The sequence below is a fragment of the Simochromis diagramma genome, unplaced genomic scaffold (genome assembly GCF_900408965.1).
Source record: "Simochromis diagramma unplaced genomic scaffold, fSimDia1.1 OVJJ01000293.1, whole genome shotgun sequence".
Classification (NCBI taxonomy): domain Eukaryota; kingdom Metazoa; phylum Chordata; class Actinopteri; order Cichliformes; family Cichlidae; genus Simochromis; species Simochromis diagramma.
This window is the reverse complement of record NW_024386801.1, coordinates 5,831,700-5,847,751: the sequence shown is the minus strand read 5'-3', so window position 1 is coordinate 5,847,751 and position 16,052 is coordinate 5,831,700. Positions and strand designations below refer to the sequence as shown.

The window sequence follows — 16,052 nt, the reverse complement described above, 5'->3', positions numbered from 1 at the left end:
GCTGCAATATTGGTTTGTCAAATCTTTTCATTTTATAAATGTTTTATCATTTTGCAAAACCTATTTTTACAGTGCTAGATTTAAAATACCCTGGTAACACGCAGGTGACTTGAGATTGGCAGTTATTGTTAATACTTTCATCCTACTGGACAGTCTATTCACAGTTTTGTGAAAATGTAAGAATGACATTTTTTTCTTTGAAAAACAAAATCAGGGATTCCATTAAAAGAAAATGCCAAAATATTCATTGTATATTAGAATATGGATAATCTTCACAAGAGCTTTAGATAAGGGAATTATGGTTTAGTGTAATTACTTTAAAACTGATGGAGCAGAGACCAGATGTGAGTTTTCTACAGCTCGCTGCGTTCTGCATTTTCCTCATGCTGTTTGATCTTCTCTGGGACGGTCTGAGTCAGAAAGACAAAGCGCTCCTTCTTCAGGTGCTGAGCAGTTACCTGCTTTTTTAAACCAATCGCCAGGTGCTTTTCTTCTGCTCCATACTTTGGCCAGTGGACAAGGTTGTGCCCATCAGGAGATCTGAACACATAAACATTTGTTATTCAGTTATTAAATGTGTGAAATTTACAACATTTGGAAATTCCTACCCTGTGCGAGCAAAGTTCCCCCAGTAGCTCATCATGATCTTGCTCAACTGTTCCTCATCCTCAGGGCACGGATCTAAAACGATCATGTTGCAAAACATTTTTCAATCAACAAAACAAAATAGATCGAGCATTAAGGCAGAGTTTTTATAAAGTCTTACCGGATAACCTAACATGCGTAGTCGTGAAGCAAAATCCCAAAACTATAAAAATTTCATCTCCGTGGTCAGTCCCAACAAAGCTCAGTCTTTTCTGCTGCAGGAATTTGGGAGGATGTTGGTACTCATACAGGTATACAGGAGCACCTGCATCTGGAATTTGATGAATGTGTGTGATATTTGTTAATGAAAGTGTGTCACAGTAAATATTAAGTGTTGGGTTTTAGGCAGATTTGTATAATCTTTCATTAAACAAATTAAATTACCTCTGTGAGCATTAGCAGCTTTAATCGCTGGAATGGTGAAAAACAAATCTCCAAGCATCTCAGTGTACCCATCTCTGTTTTTCACACGGTCGTCACCATTTCCGATATATTCATCAGCTATCACATCGCTGATAAATGCTGCTTTAGGCTTAAAGAAATAAGCAACACATCAGTCAAAGAAGCTCGAGCAGGTCAGGGAACAGTAATATTGTAACATCAAGTGGTGTCTGCCTTACATCGGGGTAGAAGACGGAAACCATGTTCAAAACAAATTCCCGATCTAGTCCTTCTGTCCAGTTTTGGGGAGCAAAAAACTGAGGAAATACCAAGCCACAATTACATTTTTTTTTCAACATTACAAAACAACAACAAACTACATTGAGATCATTGAGCTCTTTATTAGAAAGTTCCTGTGACACTTACTGATGCAAGTGTCCATCCGCCTTCATCATTATTGACACCAGTCATGAATGGAACAGTATGAAGTTCATGTTTACGAAACAGCTCATCCACAGGTTTAGTCAGGAAATGTCCATCAACATTTACTTGAAATCTTAATGTTGGATCCTTGAGAGAATAAAATGTACTAAAGTGAAAGATGTGATAGCATGAACAGAGCTGAGGGAGAAATCAAAGGCTTCAAATAAACATTGTAGTAGACATAATAATCAAATTCAGCATTCTCTATCATGTTTGCACCCATTACCTCACCTGTGTAAAACCCACTATAGTATCAATATCAAGGTTTCTCATGCAGTCACTGATCTTCTTTGTGCTTTCAAGACTGCAACCAGATGCGTTTGCAATTGCCTGAGGTGAAATGTCAAATATGAATGTCAAATATTTGTCAAAACAATTCCATTTTAATATTCTCATTATTCTGCAACAAAAATGTTATTAAGCCTCCAGAAAGACCTTGGCAATTGGAAGAGGATTATTTGCAACAAGTACATTCATTGCAGCTGTGCCACTCTCAGCAATGGCATGATGAAACAGCCCATCAGACAGTGGTGACAGGAGCTGGTGATTCAAGTAACACATCACATATTATTTATTTTTTTAGAGTGAAAAAGTTTATATAAAGTTCCTCTAACTGTAGATTCTTACCAGAAGAGACACGCTCACTCCACCAGCAGACTCTCCAAATATGGTAACTAATCCTGGGTCTCCTCCAAAGTTGTGAATGTGCTGCTGGATCCACTTGAGAGCTTCAACCTGGTCCAGGAGGCCAAAGTTCCCTGAAATGTGCTCATCTCCAGTGCTGATAGAACAAATTGCCATTTTTATAATGTATTTTCCCTGATTGAAACATCTTTTCACAAGAGACTTTTATCCATGTGTTTAAAGCATCTGTGAGGACACATGTGTTAGGTCTGCACTCGCAAGCCTCGCTGGCTCAGAGACTTATCTCAATGAACAAAGCAAGACAACCAGAGCTCAATCGGTTTTCACTTGCGCAAGGGTAGCTGATCCGGTCAGGATCCAGAGCTTCAAGCTCCTCACCTGATCCCTGACAACTTCAAATTCCAGCCTTCCCTTGCAGCCTTTTTAATCAGTGAACACAGTTACACAACCCCCCATTGTAAAACCCATATGGTGTGTCATAAAAGCTAAGCCACTGTGTGTGTGCATGCACGTGCGAGCATGTGAGTGCACGTGTGTGTACGTGTTAGTATGTGGCTGCAGTGTTGGGGGAGTAACGTAATACATGTACCGCCGTTACGTATTTAAAATACAAAATATGAGTAACTGTATTCCGTTACAGTTACCGTTTAAAAAGGTGGTATTCAGAATACAGTTACTTTGCTTCATATGTTAGACTATGCCCTCTCCATTTTTGGTAATTCCACGCCGGTGGAAACCCAAACAAAACACGCATTAAGAGGCTCAAATGCCTCAATCTCGCGTCTCATAATGACATGAGGAAATATTTTTTTAAATTACTGGAGAGTGGAAAAGTATGAGTTGTCACCGAGCAGAAACAGGAGCTGGAAGAGTAAATATAATAATAACCACTGCAGCCAAAAAGAGTTCCTGACGAGCCCAGTTGTAAGTAAGCTATTAAGACTCGACTGTACGCTGTGTTCCGTTTGAGCAGCCTTTCAACGCCTCTCTCTGTCTCTCGCTAGAAAAGTTGACCCAGACAACAAAGTAAAACTAGTTTTCGGCTACGAGCTCAACACGAAACTCGACATATTAGCCAGACGGTTCGGTTCGGAGCCGCGAACCTGTTTTATATATGCGCAGAATAGTTTTCTACACGAGCTCGCTGCAAAAAGTGCAGCCTTACCTAATGTCCACCCTACGTTTACTCATTTTATATTAAGATTTAAAATCTAGTTGTTATGGGTATGGTGAGTAACCTTCAGTAATAGTAATAAATCACACAGCAATAGTACATTCATGTAGTTGTAAAAAGCTTGATAATATATTAAGTAATCCAAAGTATTCAAAATACGTTACTCTCACTGAGTAACGTAACGGAATACGTTAGAAAATACATTTTTTGGGGCATGTGTTCTGTAATCTGTCGTTGAATACATTTTAAAAGTAATCTTCCTAACACTTTAAATATATATGTCTTTGTATACGTGACTTCCTGGTTACAACCGTTTTAACTGCATTTTTAGTCATAAAAGGGTCATCTGACCCCACCCCATATATGGCTACATACAAGCATAGGTGAGCCCCTAAAGGTCGGGAAGTGAACATTCCTTACCAAATAAGGAAACCAGAACCTTTACATGGAATGTGCCTGCAGTTTGCTAATAGCAAACATGTAGGGGGGGAACAGAAAAATATCTGAACATGCAGTTCAGGACAAGGTTTACAGTTTTAAACACAACAATGACAACTTTTAACAAAATCACTCCAACAACATTAGAACTAATCTAGGATTGAGGTGCGTGAATCTTTTTAGAAAAAAACGTGAGTTTTTTTTAGTTTAGTGACAGTGTATAAATAATAGAAAAAGTTGTGACTATTAGCTCTAAAATGATTTCAAGAACTTTCAAGGTGAAATTGAATAAAGTAGTGCCGAAGGTGGCCAATTTCACCCTGAGGTTGATCTTGAAATTCAACAGAAAGTCCAGTGCTATTGGCAGCATATAGTAGTGCCAGGATTCTGATACTACTGGACCCCATTTGTGCAGTTGGGCAGTAGCTGCATATGCCACTTCCACATATTTGTTGAAGCTGAGTGATACGGTAAGGCAATCAAAAACCAAGCTATTGCATGTTTATACTACATGATAAATAAAGCAAACTTTAAATCCTTTTTCATATTAGATCAGATAAAAAAGCAGAACAACAAATTCATTGTATGTTCTAATTTGGAAACTTGAGTTCATTTACATTCCTATGATTAAAACATCGAGTGACCTTTTACCCTGCTTGGGATAGGGTTCCAGGGGTCCCACCCTGGAGCCAGGCCTGGGGAGGGTTCATGAGTAAGGGGAGAGGGAAGTGGGAGATCGACAGACAGATTGTTATATATATTTTATCTTATTCTCCCAGTTAAATTTACCCTTCATTCTAATTTGTGTTGTACAGTTATTTCATTTTTAACCTTAATTTATATTTTATTCCTTCCTAGTTAAATTTACCCTTTTTAATTTTTCATATTTATTTCCTATCTTATTCATAGCCTTTTCCTTTTTTGTTTTCTTTAGGTCACGAGCAGTTGTCCAAGCATTTCACTACATATCGTACTGTGTATGACTGTGTACGTGACAAATAAAATTTGAACTTGAATTTGGTGTTGCAACACCTGCCTTCTCCCAAGGGTGGATGGCCTCTCCCTAAAAGATATGGTAAGGGGTTCGGCCATTCGGGAGGGGCTCAGAATAGAGCCACTACTCGTCCACATCAAAAGGAGCAAGTTAAGGTGGTTTAGGCATCTGACTAGAATGCCTCCTGGACGCCTCCTGGGTAAGGTGTCCTGGGCTCCCAGTGTCCCACTGAGAGAAGGCCCTGATGCAGAGCCAGGACACGCTGGAGAGATTATGGGTGGATGGAGTTTATTTACCTGAGAAAACCCAGAAGTCCCAAGCGATACTGGATCAGAACCACAACTACATCCTGGTAAGCAGCCAGGGGAGAGCCATCATATGTTGAAGCTGATCCCAGCGTAAAACCCCCACCATGAATCCAGACCATGACCTGGACAGAACAATAAAATACCATTTCTTCAAAGCTTAGAGGACCATTTGGAGTGTCAGTTACAATAACTAATCTAATAACTAATAACAAAAACTAATTTAAATGTTAAACAAACAAAAACACTCAAGTTTACATTTTAGATGATACAATTAACAACTGAAGTTCTAAAGATGGGTGTCTTTATTGAGACTGTGATTAGGCAACAGTCAAAACCTACAGCTAAAGGTTCTTACTGGGAGCTTGGCATTATTAGCTCTGTTTGCAGGAGTGTAAATGTTGAGATAAAGACAGTCTTCAGAGATGTCTGGTATTTCTTCCAGCAGTCCACCGAGTTTATTAAGCATATCCAAAACAGCTTCTTTAGATTGAATGCACCTTAAAGAGAGACAATGTTAATTTTAAAAATAAAGCCAATAATTCCTCCAAGTATGTTGAAGTTCACATTTCTTACATTGGTGGCTGTTTAGTGGCATATCTTACTCCTTCCCATCTTTCTGCAGGCTGAGGTGGAGCCAGTCTCAAGGAAGGGCCAAGGGGTGGTTTGGCAAATGGGACACCCAGGTAGGCATGGACGCCAGTCTCCTTCCCTTTCACACTCACATACTCACCTTTCAGGCTCCCGAGCTTTGTGTGGACTACAGGTGCTGTCAGGATATTAGAAATGACTGAAAATCTTAACATAAAACTTCACATCGTCCCCCTTTAATTGTGGGACAATTAAAGGATTATTCTATTCTATTCTATTCTATTCTATTCTATTCTATATTTTAAAAATAAAATAAATCTTCCAGTGAAAAGTATTTTGCTCAAAACATGCAATAATTGACTGCTCTCTATAGCTCAGTTTTATGCAGACTATGTTCATCAGACAAGTTTAAAATTGCTCCTTATAGAACTTTTCATGTGACACAGTCATATAAAGCCATGTTAAAAAACAGTGTTACAATACTGTTTGTATAACTAAGTCAAATACATGAGCAGCCTGAATGGAATTTTATGAATTGGTTAATTATGAAAATGAATTCAATATCAAGAAAACTCTGGTTCGCCACTATATTAATCCTCAGGATTTGAGATAACCACATTCAGGAAACGAATACAATTTCAGATTTTGCTGTGGACAATTTAATTCCTATCCTAATGTTGATTAAATTCTAATTTAATTAATTTATTGATGCAGACCATTTGGTGGATTAAGTTGCTTAAGCTACAGCACCATTACACTAAATAAGCTTTTTTATTATTTTGGTTTAAAATGGTTTAAAAAATCTGAGCAAGTGTGATAGTTGATCATTTATTTGAAAAAAGCCACTTGCTCAAATGGCTTTTTGTTTTGTTGTTTGTTTACCATAAACTTCCTTTGTTGTGTGTTGTGTCTACAGTGATCCTGGTGAAGAAGCAGAGTTGACCATGAGATCTGTTTCTGTTTATTAACAGTCACTGAAGTTAGCAAAAAAAAAGCTATCTATCTATCTATCTATATATATATATATATATATATATATATATATATATATATATATATATATATATATATATATATATATATATGCTGACATACTATCATCTCCCATGGGTACACCATACTTGGTTCTTTGCTATCGTTCACCTTTGAACACAGTTTGTTGTAGGTAAAAAGTCACCTGGACTTAGAACACAAAAGTTGATGTTTAATTATCAGCATTTATTATGACTATTATAGCCATTATGCCACTGAAGATGATACTACAGCCAGATTTAAAAAGAAGCTTTTCAAAAAGCGACTGTGCAAAAAAAAAAAGGAAAAGAAGAAAAACATGCACTACACGTAGGTTTAAGGAACACACTTAGGTTTAAAGAACACACGCATTACACAGAAATTAGGTGATGTTACAAAGGTCATTTTGCTAAGAACAGTTTTATCCTACTTACCCTGAAGTTCTGCAGCAGCACAGAGGAATAAACCGGATACAAAGAAGAAGAAATTGTGCTTTGCATGCAACTCCATGGTCAGCTCTGTGGATTGCTAAATTCTGCAGATTTTTCAAGAACCGAGCGGAGAACAAAGAGATATAGGAAGTGCGTCCTCATATGAAGGCTTCTTCTTTTCTCTTTCACAAAGAGGAAAATATAGTGTCTCTAGCAAGATATGCTGTCATTCAGTTTGACGCCAAACCATCACGGGACTAAAGTCCAATCTAAAGTGTAAACTTTAGGATCGCTTCAGGACTCAATCCAGAAAAGTTTCGCCGCTATCGTAATGACCAACTTTTTCTTGCAATCCTTTTTTTTTCGTCTGCCTGTCTGAAAAGCTCAAAATGTGAATTTGGTTACAAGTTTATTCATATGAGCGCATGCTTGTGTCACAGGCTCTTGAACTATGATACAGTAATTAATACAAGTGCAGTTGTTTTTGCTTGCATTGCATTTCTCATGACCCACACAGACACAGAGGTGTTGACACAGTTGCTCGGGAGGACTTCTGAAGGTTGAATGCACACAAGAGAAAAAAGAAAATATGAAAAAACGCATGTTGCATCTCAAAGGATATTTGAGGGAATGGAGTGGTAAGTTTTCAGGCAAAGGTCACAGACAAACAAAATGCTGCAATATTGGTTTGTCAAATCTTTTCATTTTATAAATGTTTTATCATTTTGCAAAACCTATTTTTACAGTGCTAGATTTAAAATACCCTGGTAACACGCAGGTGACTTGAGATTGGCAGTTATTGTTAATACTTTCATCCTACTGGACAGTCTATTCACAGTTTTGTGAAAATGTAAGAATGACATTTTTTTCTTTGAAAAAGAAAATCAGGGATTCCATTAAAAGAAAATGCCAAAATATTCATTGTATATTAGAATATGGATAATCTTCACAAGAGCTTTAGATAAGGGAATTATGGTTTAGTGTAATTACTTTAAAACTGATGGAGCAGAGACCAGATGTGAGTTTTCTACAGCTCGCTGCGTTCTGCATTTTCCTCATGCTGTTTGATCTTCTCTGGGACGGTCTGAGTCAGGAAGACAAAGCGCTCCTTCTTCAGGTGCTGAGCAGTTACCTGCTTTTTTAAACCAATCGCCAGGTGCTTTTCTTCTGCTCCATACTTTGGCCAGTGGACAAGGTTGTGCCCATCAGGAGATCTAAACACATATACATTTGTTATTCAGTTATTAAATGTGTGAAATGTGAAATTTACAACAGTTGGAAATTCCTACCCTGTGCGAGCAAAGTTCCCCCAGTAGCTCATCATGATCTTGCTCAACTGTTCCTCATCCTCAGGGCACGGATCTAAAACGATCATGTTGCAAAACATTTTTCAATCAACAAAACAAAACAGATCGAGCACTAAGGCAGAGTTTTTATAAAGTCTTACCAGATAACCTAACATGGGTAGTTGTGAAGCAAAATCCCAAAACTGTAAAAATTTCATCTGCATGGTCAGTCCCGACAAAGCTCGGCCTTTTCTGCTGCAGGAATTTGGGAGGATGTTGGTACTCATACAGGTATACAGGAGCACCTGCATCTGGAATTTGATGAATGTGTGTGATATTTGTTAATGAAAGTGTGTCACAGTAAACATCAAGTGCTGGGTTTTAAACAAATTTGTATAATCTTTCATTAAACAAATTAAATTACCTCTGTGAGCATTAGCAGCTTTGATCGCTGGAATGGTGAAAAACAAATCTCCAAGCATCTCAGTGTACCCATCTCTGTTTTTCACACGGTCGTCACCATTTCCGATATATTCATCAGCTATCACATCGCTGATAAATGCTGCTTTAGGCTTAAAGAAATAAGCAACACATCAGTCAAAGAAGCTCGAGCAGGTCAGGGGACAGTAATATTGTAACGTCAAGTGGTGTCTGCCTTACGTTGGGGTAGAAGAAGGAAACCATGTTCAAAACAAATTCCCGATCTAGTCCTTCTGTCCAGTTTTGGGGAGCAAAAAACTAAGGAAATACCAAGCCACAATTACATTTTTTTTCAACATTACAAAACAACAACAAACTACGTTGAGATCATTGAGCTTTATATTTACATGTTCCTGTGACACTTACTGATGCAAGAATCCATCCACCTTCATCATTATTGACACCAGTCATGAATGGAACAGCATGGAGTTCATGTTTACGAAACAGCTCATCCACAGGTTTAGTCAGGAAATGTCCATCAACATTTACTTGAAATCTTAATGTTGGATCCTTGAGAGAATAAAATGTACAAAAGTGAAAGATGTGATAGCATGAACAGAGCTGAGGGAGAAATCAAAAGCTTCAAATAAACATTGTAGAAGACATAATAATCATTCTCTATCATGTTTGCACCCATTACCTCACCTGTGTAAAACCCACCATAGTATCAATATCAAGGTTTCTCATGCAGTCACTGATCTTCTTTGTGCTTTCAAGACTGCAGCCAGATGCATTTGCAACTGCCTGAGGTGAAATGGCAAATATAAATGGCAAATATTCTTCAAAAACAAATCCATTTTAATATTCTCATTATTCTGCAACAAAAATGTTTAACCCTCCAAAAAGGAAGAATATGGATAATTAACCTGCGCCATTGGTAGAGGATCATTTGTCATAAGTACATTCATTGCAGCTGTGCCACTCTCAGCAATAGCACGGTGAAACAGCCCATCAGACAGTGGTGACAGGAGCTGGTGATTCAAGTAACACATCAAATATTAATTTTTGTTCTAGAGTGAAAAGGTTTATATAAAGTTCCTCTAACTGTAGATTCTTACCAGAAGAGACACGCTCACTCCACCAGCAGACTCTCCAAATATAGTAACTAATCCTGGGTCTCCTCCAAAATTGTGAATGTGCTGCTGGATCCACTTGAGAGCTTCAACCTGGTCCAGCAGGCCAAAGTTCCCTGAAATGTGCTCATCTCCAGTGCTGATAGAACAAATTGCCATTTTTATAATGTATTTTTCCTAAATGAAATATCTTTTCACAAGACAATTCTATTGTAGGTTTTTTATTGTAGGTTATTGGCAGCAGCTGGCACTACCAGCTCCTGCCAGTAAGTCACTACTGAAACTCGCTACTGGATCTCATTTGTCCAGTTGGGCAATAGTAGCATATCCCACTTCCACATATTTGTTGAACCTGAGTGACAGGGTAAGGGAGTAAAAAAAATTATTAAGCTATGTTTATACACTGTGAGGCAACAGTTTACCCTGCCTGGGAGTGGGTTACTGGGGCCCCACCCTGGAGCCAGGTTTGGGGATGGCACCTGATGGTGGGAACCTGGGGGCTGGGCCTCAGCATATGGGGTCAGCCTGGAGCGGCCTGAACAAGGGAGATTGGAGGCACTGTAGGGGTCGGGTGCAATGTGTGCCAGTGGTGGCCAAGGGTGGAGACACTGGCAGACCGATGCCTGTCTACTGAGGCTGGCGATGGAGACATGAAACGTCGCCTGTATTGGGGAAGGAGCCTGAGATATTGTGTGAGATTGAGAGGTACCAGACAGATAAAGTCAGGCTCACCTCAATGCATATCTTGGGCTCTGGAACCAGTATCCTGGACAGGAGCTTTACCAACACTGTGTATAGTGTGGGTGGAGTGTTGCTGACTTCGACTGAGGATACTTATGCATAACCAGGAGCGAGGTTACTGAAGCAGTTAAACAACTCCTTGGTGGTAGGGCCCCTGGGGTGGATGAGGTTCACCCTGAGTTCCTTAATGATGCAGATGTTGTAGGGCTATGTACTCACAGTCTCCCACTAGGAGGAGGCCACAGGGAAGACCCGTTGGAGAGATTATGGATGGATGGAGTTTATTTACCTGAGAAAACCCAGAAGTCCCAAGCGATACTGGATCAGAACCACAACCACGTCCTGGTAAGCAGCCAGGGCAGAGCCATCATATATTGAAGCTGATCCCAGCGCAAAGCCCCCACCATGAATCCAGACCATGACCTGGAAAGAATAATAAAAGAGCATTCTGTCAAAGATTAGAGGATCTTTTGGAGTCTCAGTCAAGCTACAATAACTAATCTTCATAAATGTAAACGTTAAACAAACAAAAACACTTAAGTTTACATTTTAGATGATAAAATGTACAATTGAGTTCTGAAGATGGGTGTCTTTATTGAGACTGTGATTAGGCATCCCTCATAATCTACAGCAAAAGGTTCTTACTGGGAGCTTGGCATTTTTAGCTCTGTTTGCAGGAGTGTAAATGTTGAGGTAAAGACAGTCTTCAGAGATGTCTGGTATTTCTGCCAGCAGTGCACCGAGTTTATCAACCAGATCCAAAACAGTTTCTTTAGACTGAATGCACCTTAAAGAGAGACAATGCTAATTTTACAAATAAAGCCAATGATTTCTCCAAGTATGTTGAAGTTCACATTTCTTACATTGGTGGCTGTTTAGTGGCATCTCTTACTCCTTCCCATCCTCCTACAGGCTGAGGTGGAGCCAGTCTCAAGGAAGGGCCGAGGGGTGGTTTGGCAAATGGGACACCCAGGTAGGCATGGACGCCAGTCTCCTTCCCTTTCACACTCACATACTCACCTTTCAGGCTCCCGAGCTTTGTGTGGACTACAGGTGCTGTCAGGATATTAGAAATGACTGAAAATCTTCACATAAAACGTTGTATTTAAAAAATGAAATCTCCCATTCAAATGTGCTTTGAAATTATAACAGACATACCAAATTTTCACAAAATATGCAATATCTGGTTCTGGTAACGTCATCAAAAGAAAAACTAGTCAACAATTTGATGAATGGTTTAAAAATACTTTTTATAACTAAATTATAACTAAATTCCTCAAAATATTCAATATTTGAATCCTGGCAGTACCTTATTTTTATGAAGACTATATGTGATACAGTCATATGAAGCTATGTGAAAGAACTAAAACTCAGAGTTTACTATATCATGTAGGTGATCAAAAGAGAAAAAAGTCAGAAATTTTATTAACTGGTCACTTGTGTAAGTAAATTCAATACTTTTAGAAATCAAGGGAAAAGTTTAGCTTTTGCTGTGGACAATTAATCCCCATCTTTATAGTGAGGGCGCTAACTAAAGCACTAAATGATAATGTTTTGGTTTAAACCAGACATTTAAATAATCTAACCAGCTGTGATATGTCATCATTAATTTGAAAAAGGCTACTTGCTAATTCATTTATTTATTTTTACCATAAACATTCTTTGTTGGGTGGTGCCTACAATTATCCTGGTAAAAAAGCAGAGTTGAGCATGAGATCTGTTTCTGTTTATTCACAGTCACTGCAATACTCCATTTATTCTTTAACAGCATGAAATCAGCAAAAAAGAAATTTGCTTAATGACACTTGTACCCTGTCCTACTGAAAAGTTTATCTTCAATCCTCTCCTATCAGCACACCTAGCCTGGTTATCTCCAATCTTTCACCTTTGAAAGAAGTGCAGGTGGAACGTAAAGTTAACCTTATGTTCATTTTATTTTAAATCGTGTCTAATATACAGCTACAGTGTAATGAAATTAACAGTGTGGTCCGAACTGCTTCTGTTTTTATTATAATTATTACTGCCATAATACCACTCAGGGATGATTGATTGCAGCTGCCGGATTTATGCAGATATTTTTCAAAGAGAGGCTCGTGTAATAAAAACATGCACTGCCTGTACAATACACAAACACAAAAGCATAAATTACACATAACTTAAGTGTTGTGACAAAGGTCATTTTGCAAAGAACTGTTTTCTCCTACTCACCCTGAAGGTCTGCAACAACACAGAGGAATAAAACAGACATCAAGAAGCAGAAAGTCTGCTGCACGTGGAACTTCATGGTCGACTCTGGATTACAAAACCAGGCAGATTCTCAGAGATGTGAGCCAAAAAGCCAACAGACAGAGAGAGTGCTTCCTCTTGTTAAGCTTTTTCCTTTTCTCTTTCACATAGGGAAACAGTTAGTTTCTCTTACAGGATGTGACGTGATTCATTCAGTTTGACACAGGACTAAAGTCCAACCATACAGTGAAGTGTGTCCAGAACACCTTCTCCTTCTTTGTTTTAGACCTGCTTGACTACAGTGCTTTATTTAATGAAGGGGGATTTATTTTAATTATGGATTTTTATAAAGCCTTTGTCTTGATCAACTTTTCATAATAAAAACTTGCCTCGCTTTGGTTGCAGACATATGTTCCTCAGGTTAATCAGAGTGTAATAAATGGCTTAGTACATTTAGGTCAACATTCACGTTCAAGGTTTGAAATCAAAAGGGGAGATAAGACAAAGATGTGCTATTTCACCTTTAATGTTTGTAATGGTAGCAGAAGATTTACCCCAAAACACTGACATGGAATGGTATTAATATCATACGAAATCAATTAACAGTAAGTCAGTTGGCAGAGATTTCCTCCCGTTTGTGACAGCTCCACATTGAAACATTGAATTTTGTGAAGGAGAAAAGGAGTAAACTCTCCAACAAACTTTAGAGAACATTCTTACTGATTTTTTAGCCATTGTTTTCTTCTTTCAAACTGGATCAGATAACCAAAATAAGAAAAACAAATTTTCACACCTAATACTTCCTAAAGCGAAAGAATTCATTTTTAAAAATTGAAATTAAACGTATCCAACTAATGATAATCTGTATTTAAAGTATCCCAGTTGTACAGCTTAAGCACTTCAGTGATTTCATGCCACGAGATGTTTTAATAGCTTACACAATGTTTGCCTTGCTTTATACCTGCAATCTTATTCCTTGTAGATTTTCTATTTATATTGACCATGAGAGATATAGCTACATGTTATGAAGACTCTGCTCAGTGTAGCACAAAGTACGACATAAATCTTGTTGTGCTTGGTAGAGATATGCTTGTGATATGTAGTGATAAGGTTTATTTTACTACAAGTGTACCATTATATGGACAATATAATGAATTATACATAAAACAGCTGTCTACCAATTTTGTGTACGACTGCTTATATAAATATTTCATATCATTATAGGGTGTTGAAACATTGATTAATTTTGCTTTTTTTGTTTAGCTTTGTGTCTTTCTTTAGTAATTAAAAAAAGCTCAAAAAGACCACATGTTTATATATATCTATATAATTTACATTTTGATTCTAACCTAATACATTTCTGTTTACGCAACATTCTGTATTACACAATACAGAGAAATAAATTAACTTGGACTGTTTGTCACAGTCAGTATAAACCATTGTTTCTTTGGGGCGGGCCCAACTGGTGGGATAGGGGATAATTTGAAAAGTATTGAGTAAAACTAAACTGAATGAAACAGATTTTTTGCTGATGCTGATACTATTGCACCTCTGGATACCAAAACCAAACACAAATTTCCTTACTTTTTTGTAAGTAAGGATCTCAACAGGTTTTGGCCACTTACTAAATTCATTTCATCTTAAGCAGGCCTATACTTGAAAAGTTCTATCTATAAATCCAGCTATTTAAATAATTTGCCTTTGGATCTTTGTTTCTGGAATATCAGGAATATCTCTCAAATCCTCTCCAATGCACAGCCTCAGGGAGCTTTTCAGCTTGAGCACACTTGTCAGCAACAGGAGAAAAAAATATTGTCACATCTTTTTATTTTGCTTTCTGTCAGTGTAATACAAGACAGCTGGACTCAACTATCACCCACAAGGAGGATTTCTCCTTTCACTCCTATTTTATTTCAGTTCCACAGTTACATGTAAAAAATGCATTGGTGTACCCATCATCAAACTACTGTTGTCATTGCAAAGGATTATTTTACATATCTGTGTTTAGGATTGTATATCCAGTAAGACTGACATTTAAAAAAAAACACACACAATATAAGCATGACTTAATATTAATTTTATTTTAGAGTAAGGATTAGTAAAGAGACACTGTTGGTCCATACTAACAAATATTTTGCAGTATCTGAAAACTGAATCATGGCTTGGTCTGATGCTGCAACGCCTCGGGAATGAGAACGGGCTGGATTATTTTTTAAAACTATAAAAAAGACAAAAGAGATGTGACAACAAATCGCTGCGTTCTGCATTTTCCTCATGCTGTTTGATCTTCTCTGGGATGGTCTGAGTCAGGAAGACAAAGCGCTCCTTCTTCAGGTGCTGAGCAGTTACTTGCTTTTTTAAACCAATCGCCAGGTACTTTTCTTCTGCTTCATACTTTGACCAGTAGACTAGGTTTTTCCCATCAGGAGATCTGAACAGATATACATTTGTTATTCAGTTATTAAATGTGTGAAATGTACAATAGTTGGACATTCCTACCCTGTGCAAACAAAGTTCCCAATTAGCTCATCATGATCTTGCTCAACTGTTCCGCATTCTCAGGGCACGGATCTAAAACGATCATGTTGCAAAACATATTTTTCAAACACGGGGAAAACAAAACAAATGCAGTACTGTGTTGAGACAGAGATTTTTACAGGGAATTCTTACTGGCTAATTTTACATGGGTAGTTGTGAAGCAAAGTCCAAAAACCGTAAACATTTCATCTGCATGGTCAGTCCCGACAAAGCTCGGCCTTTTCTGCTGCAGGAATTTGGGAGGATGTTGGTACTCATACAGGTATACAGGAGCGCCTGCATCTATACTTAGACGAATGTGTGTGATATTTGTTAATGAAAGTGTGTCACAGTAAATATCAAGTGTTGGGTTTTAGGCAGATTTGTATAATCTTTCATTAAACAAATTAAATTACCTCTGCTATGCTTATTCTGCAACAAAAATGTTTTTAACACACTCTAAAAAGGAAGAATATTGATAATTAACCTGCGCCATTGGTAGAGGATTATCTGCCACAACTGTATCCACAGCAGCTGTGCCACTCTCAGCAATGGCATGATGAAACAGCCCATCAGACAGTGGTGACAGGAGCTGGTGATTAAGTAACACATCAAATGTTAATTTTTGTTC

General features: G+C 38.0%; 3 protein-coding genes across 3 annotated transcripts; all 3 read right to left on the bottom strand.

Moving 5' to 3' along the window:
* Window positions 1-9: 9 nt before the first annotated feature.
* LOC120729605 (cocaine esterase-like) lies at window positions 10-7,373 on the bottom strand. The gene is made up of 13 exons (XM_040025331.1): window positions 7,102-7,373; window positions 5,642-5,834; window positions 5,424-5,565; window positions 5,057-5,190; window positions 2,137-2,290; window positions 1,945-2,049; window positions 1,741-1,839; window positions 1,453-1,596; window positions 1,266-1,343; window positions 1,030-1,177; window positions 767-916; window positions 609-681; window positions 10-540 (listed from the first exon to the last, which is right to left on the bottom strand). The coding sequence occupies exons 1-13, from the start codon at window positions 7,175-7,177 to the stop codon at window positions 354-356; spliced, it is 1,683 nt and encodes a 560-aa protein (XP_039881265.1). The 5' UTR covers window positions 7,178-7,373; the 3' UTR covers window positions 10-353.
* Window positions 7,374-7,781: 408 nt separating this feature from the next.
* Window positions 7,782-13,058, bottom strand: LOC120729604 (carboxylesterase 5A-like). Its single transcript, XM_040025329.1, has 13 exons — window positions 12,887-13,058; window positions 11,542-11,734; window positions 11,324-11,465; window positions 10,968-11,101; window positions 9,923-10,076; window positions 9,731-9,835; window positions 9,510-9,608; window positions 9,231-9,374; window positions 9,045-9,122; window positions 8,809-8,956; window positions 8,546-8,695; window positions 8,388-8,460; window positions 7,782-8,312 (listed from the first exon to the last, which is right to left on the bottom strand). The coding sequence occupies exons 1-13, from the start codon at window positions 12,960-12,962 to the stop codon at window positions 8,126-8,128; spliced, it is 1,683 nt and encodes a 560-aa protein (XP_039881263.1). The 5' UTR covers window positions 12,963-13,058; the 3' UTR covers window positions 7,782-8,125.
* A 2,037-nt stretch (window positions 13,059-15,095) lies between these two features.
* Window positions 15,096-15,785, bottom strand: LOC120730466 (liver carboxylesterase 1F-like; the record flags this gene model as incomplete). Its single annotated transcript, XM_040026873.1, has 3 exons — window positions 15,096-15,335; window positions 15,451-15,475; window positions 15,560-15,785. Coding segments are annotated over 3 exons (477 nt in total), but the record flags the coding sequence as incomplete, so codon positions are not given.
* Window positions 15,786-16,052: the final 267 nt, after the last annotated feature.

Excerpts from the sequence above, each read along its gene's own strand:
- LOC120729605 (XM_040025331.1), bottom strand. The coding sequence starts at position 7,177 with ATGGAGTTGCATGCAAAGCACAATTTCTTCTTCTTTGTATCCGGTTTA. Across the intron at positions 5,191-5,423 it reads CTAATAATGCCAAGCTCCCA|GTCATGGTCTGGATTCATGG; the intron begins GTAAGAACCTTT and ends TGTTCTGTCCAG. Across the intron at positions 1,840-1,944 it reads ATCCTCTTCCAATTGCCAAG|GCAATTGCAAACGCATCTGG; the intron begins GTCTTTCTGGAG and ends ATTTCACCTCAG.
- LOC120729604 (XM_040025329.1), bottom strand. The coding sequence starts at position 12,962 with ATGAAGTTCCACGTGCAGCAGACTTTCTGCTTCTTGATGTCTGTTTTA. Across the intron at positions 11,466-11,541 it reads GCCACTAAACAGCCACCAAT|GTGCATTCAGTCTAAAGAAA; the intron begins GTAAGAAATGTG and ends TCTCTCTTTAAG. Across the intron at positions 9,836-9,922 it reads GAGTGAGCGTGTCTCTTCTG|CTCCTGTCACCACTGTCTGA; the intron begins GTAAGAATCTAC and ends TTGAATCACCAG.